General features: G+C 46.6%; 2 protein-coding genes across 2 annotated transcripts in view; one reads left to right on the top strand and one right to left on the bottom strand.

Annotated features, from left to right (window-relative positions):
* Window positions 1-10,000, bottom strand: part of LOC115531202 (serine protease 27-like) — a 27,438-nt gene that overhangs the window by 6,347 nt on the left and 11,091 nt on the right. The window lies entirely within an intron of this gene.
* The window catches only part of LOC115531200 (paired box protein Pax-6), a 10,420-nt gene continuing 6,972 nt past the window's right edge, over window positions 6,553-10,000 (top strand). Inside the window, exons 1-2 of the mRNA XM_030340330.1 lie at window positions 6,553-6,741; window positions 9,025-9,198. Of these exons, the coding sequence (XP_030196190.1) occupies window positions 6,636-6,741; window positions 9,025-9,198 (280 nt within the window). The 5' untranslated portion in view covers window positions 6,553-6,635. The remainder of the gene's footprint in view (window positions 6,742-9,024; window positions 9,199-10,000) is intronic.

Below are 10,000 nucleotides of genomic sequence, written 5' to 3'. Positions count from 1 at the left end.
ACTACTCTCTGCCAGTGACGTCGGGTCAAGCTCAACGCTGATTGGCTATTGCGGCGCGTATGAGCGTAAAAAGTTCAATTTTTTGAACTCCTCGTACGCGCGTATATATACGCGCCTCATACGCGCCTAACGCGAGTAAAATGTTGCTTATACGCGTGTAAACCAATGGTTCCCTATGGAAAAATTGCCGATTTTATACGCGTGATACGCGGGTAACGCTTTTGGTGTGGCCGTACCTTTAAGGTACGGTAACGCTTTTGGTGTGGCCGTACCTTTAAGGTACGGCCACACCAAAAGCGTTACCCGCGTATCTTATACGCGTTACACGCGTATAAGCAACCTTTTACTCGCGTTAAGGCGGCTGCATGCTTCAGCGTTGGTGTTACGTTGTTGCGCAAAATTTACTCAAAGCAATTCATGCTCCCTTTTAGGTTGCGCGTGTTGCGCGTGTTGCCAAGCAATTTACCGCCAGAACAGTAGGTGGAGTAATATGTGGAGTAAAGTTTTTCGTTGAAGACGACCTCGAGAATGACGTCTTTGTCTGTGGGAGTCGTTGGTTTGTTTATGTGCCAAAGTTTGATGATCTCCTTTCGCGAGTCATCCGATATCTTCCCGACTCTCACCAAAACCGGCCCTTGTCAGGGAGCAGCTGGCAGATTATGTTTTGTCAGATGCTGGCGTGTTTCCCCACCAGTACAATGTGCTACGATTGGGTATGCGCACTGACCAATAAATATATATACATTGGTCACTTGGAAGCATGACTTTTGATTCATTAGTTATCGTTACACAAGTTAGCCTACCTAATTTGGTTTACGTCAAACTCATTAATTCATATCCATATAAAATGTTTATACAACAGCTACTGCCTTGACAGATGAATGAATTATTTAAGTGTAGGCCTATAGCCAAAGGCTTTAAGCTATAGCGCATAATGTCCACATAAATTATATGGTAGGCAGCATTATTAGAGAAAAGGGGTTTATTTATCAAATACAGAAAATAGTCCCACCATACACGCACACATTTTTCATTCACTACACACTCACGCTTTCAAATTTCATTCACTCAAAGAGGCTACTGAACTTATGTTTCACACAGAACATGCACACTTATGTTTCACATAGAACGTGAACACAAAACATTGCGTAATTAATTCAAATAGGCTAACACTAAAACAAATAAGGCCAGTAGGCCTAATAGAACGAATATCGGGTGACAAGATCATTAAAATGGCTCACAATCCCGCATCAGCTGTTTGATGTCGCGCATCAAAATAGCACTTTGCCCCTGTGGAAGGGTTCGCATAAAGGGTTCGCATAATTATGTGCCAGATCGTGTGGTAGGTGGCGGTATGAAAACAGAAAAATGTGATACTCCAGACAGGAAGTAGTAACCAGACGAGCAGACCAATCACAGCCTTGCAGGCTGCGCGGCTCGCGTAAAAGCTTACGTAAAAAATGACGCAAGTCTAGAAAAATCGCCCGACGCACGCAAGACGTGAGAAGTCGCGCAAGGGGTGCGCAAGGGCGCGCAAGGGGCTCTTGCGCTTGCGCTTACGCTTACGTAACTGAGCATAAATCGGCCTTTAGGCGCGTATATATATATACAGTATATATATATATATATATATATATATATATATATATACGCGCGTACATATACGCGCGTACGAGGAGTTCAAAAAATGGAACTTTTTACGCTCATACGCGCCGCAATAGCCAATCAGCGTTGAGCTTGACCCGACGTCACTGGCAGAGAGTAGTGAGCTTGGACAGAAGCATACGGCCGACATCTTTCTTTATTCTGTGTGGAAATAGTAACATAGTTACGCCATTAAATGCTTTTATGGAAACATTTTTAGCGAGAAATGTGCATTTTACTTTCATAATGTTCGCTCGGTGAATGTGAAGGATGTTTAGTTTGATAGTTATGACGAAGAGGGAACGCTCCGTTCACTTGCATGGACAGAGTCTCTGGTTACTAAGCAACCTCAACGTCTTGGCGGACTATATATCTGCTGATCAACACTACGAATGCTGGAAACACACCAGACACACCATGTGAAGTTATTTAAGCCGATTATTGTTATTTATATCCGAGATTATTTAATCTAACCCGATCTAAACTCTATCACCCAAACACGGCGGCGTTTGGGTTTCCTACCTCGGACTCCAGCGCAGCCATGTCCATGGCAGCCACGGCCGGCAACTTTCTTTATTCTGGGTGGAAATAGTAACATAGTTACGCCATTAAATGCGTTTATGGAAACATTTCTAGCGAGAAATGTGCATTTTACTTTCATAAGGTTCGCTCGGTGAATGTGAAGGATGTTTGGTTTGATAGTTATGACGAAGAGTGAATGCTCCGTTCACTTGCATGGACAGAGTCTCTGATTGCTAAGCAACCTCAACGTCTTGGCGGACTATTTCTCTGCTGATCAACACTACGAATGCTGGAAACACACCAGACACACCATGTGAAGTTATTTAACCCGATTATTGTTATTTATATCCGAGATTATTTAATCTAACCCGATCCAAGCTCTATCATCCACCCAAACACGGCGGCGTTTGGGTTTCCTTCCTCGGACTCCTAAATCCAGCGCAGCCACAGGCTGGGGGGGGGGGAGTTTTGGGAAGTCTCATCTACGCGCGTTACGCGCGTATCTGACCATTTTTGACACAAAATGGTCAAGCAACATTTTAGCTGCGTTACGCGTGTACATGGTACGCGAGGTACGCGCTTGGTGTGTTCGCGGCTGAGTAAAATGTTGCTTATACGCGTGTAACGCGTGTACGCGTCTCATACGCGCGTAAACCAATGGTTCCCTATGGAAAAATTGCCGATTTTATACGCGTGATACGCGGGTAACGCTTTTGGTGTGGCCGTACCTCCTATTCCTGCTGCAGATGCGTTGCATTCTAAAAATAGATTCGATTAAACGAGTACTCGATTGATCCTCGAGGAATTCCTTCGATCACCCGGGTTTGGAATTTACTTCTCGTGCCCATCCCTAATATATATATATATATATATATATATATATATATATATATATATATATATATATATAGGCCTATATAATTTTTGTGATGAGGAGAGATTGAGTGATGCAGGCTAATGTAAACGGAACCCCAAACCGTCATGTGGTTTGTTTGTTATTACACGGTAATGTGTCAAACATTATTTTCAATATATTTGATCTGTTACAGAAGTAAGATTATAGAAAACATGAGTGAAGTCCTCTGTTTTGGCCGGTCTCCCCTAAACACTAGTCTACTCTCCGGGCAAAAGGAAGGAGGTAGAGTCTGGAAACATGTTGATGCCTCCAATAGTGCGCTGTATAGGGAAAAAGTGAGCAAACTCAGACACAGTCTCTCTCTCTCTCTCTCTCTCTCTCTCTCTCTCTCTCTCTCTCGCTCTCGCTCTCGCTCTCTCTCTCTCCACCATCTCTCTCTCTCGCCCCGGCGGCCATGTCTGCTCTCACAGAGGAATGGGAGGTGACAGGGACAGAGGAGAAGGAGGAGGGCATGGCAGCAGCGCCCTGGGGCTACTCAACGAGAGAGAGAGAGGGGGAGACAGAGAGAGAGAGAGAGAGAGAGGTCTATCTGTTAGAGTTTCACTGACGATCAAATTCACCTGGAATCGTTTGTGTTTAGATGGTTTCTGGGTCTGGATCTCCAACCAGCAGTTATTATGGACTAGTTTGTTTCACTTTAGCGGCTTGAAGAGTATTTGTAGTGACATTGTTGCTATGGTGATAACAAGCCCCCCCCCCCCCGCCAGCAGAAAAAAAGCAAGGGATGAAGTGAGAGAGAAAGAGATGGGAGGATGGGAGGGCTACCCAGACCCAAAGAGCAGACCCTGGGGCTATATGAATCACACACACACACACACACACACACACACACACACACACACACACACACACACACACACACACACACACACACAGCCACAAGCACACAGATAAACACAACCACACCCACACTCATACACAAAAACACACACACACACACACACGTACAGTATGAATGTACGTATTACTACACGCTAACACACACACACTAAAATACAAAAAAATGCAGGCACTACCCCCAACCTCTGACTCTGTTTTTTGCGACACAATGCTTGATTAAATAATTCATTTGGATTCATAGATTCTGTTATTGTTTCACGGTGATTGGAAGGAGAGATGATCGAGAGGGTCTGTGAGGGTCCGTGAACACACTTCACCTATGCTCTGTGTGTTGGTAGTAAGGCCTTAATGTTGGTATGATAGGAGGGGAAGAGGTTTGAGCTGCTGCTCTGTTTAATGGTTAATGTTAACCTAGAGTTTATTGTTGAAACTAGAAGCATTGTTCACAGCTTATTTACTCTGTCATCTTATGAAGTATGAATGAGTTTCTTGGAGGCTGAGCCAGATGTGTCACCTAGGCTGATATCTCCTTCTGTTCTGAGTAGTTCTTGGTTGGGACCCGATGTGGGCTTAGGTACTCTTGGTTTGGCTGCATTGTGTTGAGTTACTTGAGAGAGAGAGAGAGAGAGAGAGAGAGAGAGAGAGAGAGAGAGGGGGGGGGGGGGGGGGGGGGGGGTGAGAGAGGGGGGGTGAGAGGGTGAGAGAGAGAGAGAGGGTGAGAGAGAGACCATGAATCAGAGTACATCGGCATGCTACTTGTCCCTAACAGAGGATACACAGTTGCAGAATACCTGACCAGCGTGACTGACCTAAAACAAAGGAGATCCTTGACCAGGTACAGACTCAGTGAACACGGCCTGGTCATCGAGAAGGGCTGGCTCCCAAGAGAAGACCGACTGTGCTCCCACTGCCCACAAAACCGGACCTCCTAACTTCAAGACATCAGGAGCACACACTTCCCACAGAACAGATAACAAAACAACAATTTGCGATCACAGCAGCCATATTCATCACCTGTTGTGTGTGAGAGAGAGAGAGGGAGAGGGGGAGAGCGCGAGAGCGAGCAAAACCTCGCCAACCGGAAATAAAACAAACTGGCATCTTCCATCACACACCACCCAGCCCCCACAATCCCTCACTGTTATTTTGTCTCTCACCCCCCTCCCTCTCTCTCTCCCTCACTTTCTCTCTCCTTCTTTCCTTCCACTTCTCTATCTTCTACAGAACACAGAGAAATCCTGTGTGCGTCAGAACACCACACTCTGTGTAAAAAAATAACACACAGACACACACACACACACAGACACGTAAGATGTTACATTTTGGTAAATAAAGCTACAATTTAAGTTGATTAAAACTCTGATCTCTTCCTTTAAGACAGATATTCATATTGATACATAATTAATGATGAGATATATTCAATGAACCACTTATTCCTCTCTCTCTTTCTCCATTATCAGTTATTTGGTCCTTCCTTACCCAGCATCCTCCTCTTCTCGCTGGCATTAAGTTCAGACCTGACACTGATGTTGACTCATTTTGTCACCTCTCCATGGCTCTCTCTCCTCCACCACCCCCCCCCCCCTCTCTCTCTCTCTCTCTCTCCACCCCCTCTCTCCATCTCTACCACCCTCTCTCTCTCTCTCTCTCTCTCTCTCTCTCTCTCCAACCCCCTCTGTCTAACCCTTGCTCCCTCTCTATACCACCCTCTCTCTCCCCACCCCCTCCATTCCTCTCTACCACACTCTCTCTCTCAACCCCTCTCTCACATGCCCTCTCCTCCCTCTCTCTCATTCTCTTTCACACTTTCTTACTCTCCCTCCTGGATGGCAGACCAATGGGTTTTGCAGATGCACCATCCTGTTTCTCTCTCTCTCGCTCTCTTTCGCTCTCTCTCTCTTGCTCTCTCTCTCTCTCCCTCACCCTCTCCTCTCTCTCTCTCTCTCAGGTCTAGGTTCTGGTATGGGTCTGGTCTCCATCAAGGCTTCAGTACTGTTGTTGTTGTTGTTGTTATTGTGGCTCATGTGATCCAAAGTTGTGGTCTCAGGCACACCGCTTTCCGCTTCAAGTGTGTGTGTGTGTGTGTGTGTGTGTGTGTGTGTGTGTGTGTGTGTGTGTGTGTGTGTGTGTGTGTGTGTGTGTGTGTGTGTGTGTGTGTTTGGCTAGAAACAGCTAGCATAATAAATGCAATGTTTTCAGAGAGTTAGAATGTAACATGACTCTCATTGGTAGACTCAAACAGACACACACACACACACACACACACACACACACACACACACACACACACACACACACACACACACACACACACACACTGATAAATAACTAACTCTATGTCTGTCTGTCATTATGAAGCTAATTCACAACAATGGGCGCCGTGTGTGAACTCATGCGTTGTGTGTGTCCCCCGCCCCGCCCTCATCCCTCCCCCGACCTCGTCTCCCCCCCAACCTCGTCTCCCCCCAACCTCCTCTTCCCCGTCACTTCAACGACCAGAGGAGGAGAGGAAGGACAGTAGCAGAAGAGTGAGAGAGAAAGACAGAGAGAGGCTATGAGAGAGTGACAGAAAGAAAGAGAGAGAGAGAGAGAGAGAGAGAGAGAGAGAGAGAGAGAGAGAGAGAGAGAGAGAGAGAGAGAGAGAGAGAGAGAGAGAGAGAGAGAGAGAGAGAGAGAGAGAGAGAGAGGTGGCAGTGGGACTCTGCTGCTTCTGATGTACGACAAGGTGACCATGATCAACCTGCAGGACGGATCCAACTGGACTGGACCCAACCACTGGTACCAGGACCCATCAGCGCTTCGTCCCCACCACGGCCCAGGTAACCCCACACTGCACCCCAGACCGGGTCATAGGCTGGACCAGATGTCGGACTAGATCCTAGACCGGTTCAGAGGCTGGACCAGATGTCGGACTAGATCATAGACCAGTTCAGAGGCTGGACCAGATGTCGGACTAGATCATAGACCAGTTCAGAGGCTGGACCAGATGTCGGACTAGATCCTAGACCGGTTCAGATGCTGGACCAGATGTTGGACTAGATCCTAGACCGGTTCAGATGCTGGACCAGATGTCGGACTAGATCATAGACCGGTTCAGAGGCTGGACCAGATGTCGGACTAGATCCTAGACCGGTTCAGATGCTGGACCAGATGTTGGACTAGATCATAGACCGGTTCAGATGCTGGACCAGATGTCGGACTAGATCCTAGACCGGTTCAGAGGCTGGACCAGATGTCTGACTAGAACATAGACCGGTTCAGAGGTTTGATTCAATAGATGTCAGATTATATAATATATTAGATTAAATTAGATGAGTTAAAATCTAGAATAATATATTAGATTAGATATAGATTTGTATACTAGAATACATTGGATTACATATTAATGTATTAGATTAGATATTAAATATTACATTTTATTAAATGGGTGATCGTATTTGCTCTCCTATTTGGACCTCAAACTGTGACTGTACGAAATCGTTGCAGTTACATTTTGCCAGAATAGGTTTTTACCGCGGGGCTGTTTAAATCAGTAAAAAATATAGATTGTGCAGTAGAAATTGACTGTTATAGAGAGATATAGATAGAGATTCTGAGCAGTAGCATTGTCAAATTGTTTAAATAAGATCTGCTGTAGATAAGTGATATTGTGGCACTGTATTAAGACTGTGAAGGAGATCAGGGTATGCGTGTATTATTGTGTTTTGGCTGTACTTCTTGAGTTTGTCCTCAAAGATTGCGATGCTCGATCACAGTGTAAATAGAGATAGGGACGCTCTCCTGATGTTAGAAAGGTTCTAGGGATGTCCGAGTGACGTTCTAGATATGCTAGAGATGTTCTAGTGATGCTAAATATGTTCTTATAATGTTCTAGGTATGCTAGATGATAGATGGATGTCTTTTGGTTGTAATTCCATCCTCAAAGATTGTGACGCTGGATCCCAAAGTGAAGGGGACAGAGATAGTGATGTTCTCGTGGTTAGAGATGTTCTAGGGAAGGGGACAGAGATCGTGATGTTCTCGTGGTGAGAGATGTTTCAGTGAAGGGGTACGGTGTTGAGGCATGCAGAGTGAGGGCTCCCTCCTCACCCATAGCCCCCCCTCACCCTCCTCCAGGGAGGGAGAGGGGGGGCTATGGGTGCATGGAGGGTGAGGGTTGATAGGGGTGCATGGAGGGTGAGGGTTGCTATAGGTGGGTGCTACCGGTGCGTGGTGCTGGGACGGTGAGAGGTGCAGGGAGGGTGCTATGGGTGCTATTGGTGCCATAACAGACATAATACAACGCACCGCTGGAGTAAAGGTCACTGGTTAGTGTACCGGGGTGCTGGGGAGGGCCTGACTAATGGGTGAGACACACGTCAACAGAGACGCTGACAAAGATGTTCTAGTGATAGTTTGCGATATCTGATATTAGAGATGTTCTATTAATCAATATAAAACAAGTGCTGTTTAACGGTTGTTTCTAGTGATGTCAGTGATTTTCAGGTGACGTTCAGGTGATGTTGGTGATGTAACTGATGTTCTATTGATGTTAATGATGATGTTACTGACGCTCTAGTGATGTTAGAGGTGTTTCTTTGATCGTTCTAGTGGTAAGCGAGTGGCACACCATTCCATCAAGAACTGGTGGACGTCAAACAGTGATATCATCAACAGGATCTGGATCTATATCTGGATATGGGCAGTGGCCTGTCCAGGCCAGAATGGGGTCCGTCCTGAATCAGATTGGAATCGGATCGCTTTAGTGTTGATTATTGGTATCGGTAATAAAGCAGTAATAGCGCTGTAATATGGCAGTAATACAGCAGTATATCATCTGTATTATGGCGGTTATATCGCGGTATATAGCCGGTACCAGGGGTTGCAGAGCAGTGGCAGCATGGCGGGTTGCTGAAGGTGGGGTTGTGACGGTGGGGTGGTGGGGTGGGGTGGTTGGGTTCTGACGGAGGTGGGAGGGGGTTCTGACAGAGGTGGGGTTCTGACGGTGGGATGACGGGGTTCTGACGGCGGCGTTCTGACAGTGAGGGGGTACTGACCGCTGAGTTCTTACGGTGGGGTTCTGATGATGGGGTTCTGACTGGGGTGCTTGTGGGTCCCCTCAGCCTCGGACGGCTGCCTGCTGGACGAGGACAGCGGGCCGCCCAGCGAGAGAGGGCCGGGGAGAGGAGGGGAGAAGGAGGAGAGAGGAGGCTCCCCGCTCCGGCTGCAGCTGAAGAGGAAGCTGCAGAGGAACAGAACCAGCTTCACCCAGGAGCAGATAGAGGCTCTGGAGAAAGGTCAGGCACCCACACGCAAGTGTTTACACAGGTACACACCCAAGAACACACACACACACAGAATGAAACACACACACACACACACACACACACACACACACACACACACACACACACACACACACACACACAGAACGAAACACAAACACACACACACAGACACAAACACACACACACAGAATGAAACACACCCACACACACACACACACACACACACACACAGAACGAAACACACACACACACACACACACACAGAACGAAACATAAACACACACACACACACACACACACACACACACACACACACAGAATGACACACCCACACGCACACACACACAGAATGAAACACACACACACACACACGCACACACACACTCACACAGAACGAAACAAAAACACACACACACAGACACATACACACACACACACACACACACACAATGATTATCTCTCTCACTCCCACTCTTTTTCTCTCTCTCTCTCTTACACACACATGGAATGAAACCCACTTACTCACACACACATAATGATAATCTCTCTCACAAACAAAAACACACACACACAGAATGAAACACACACACATATGCACACACATACAGAATGAAACACACTCACACCGCACGTAATGCAATTCACCCAGAAGACACGCAAAAAAATAAACATAGACCGACAGAGTTCCATACCGCCATCCCAGCTCAGCACGCTGTGTTTCTGTATCCTATACGTGAACATAGACCCACCATGTGATCCGCAAGACAGCCGGGACGGCCAATTACAGCGATATCCACTCATGTGTCGCCAG

Source organism: Gadus morhua, chromosome 18 (genome assembly GCF_902167405.1).
Source record: "Gadus morhua chromosome 18, gadMor3.0, whole genome shotgun sequence".
NCBI lineage: Eukaryota > Metazoa > Chordata > Actinopteri > Gadiformes > Gadidae > Gadus > Gadus morhua.
Note: the sequence above shows the minus strand (reverse complement) of the source record. Positions and strands in the feature narration are given on the sequence as shown.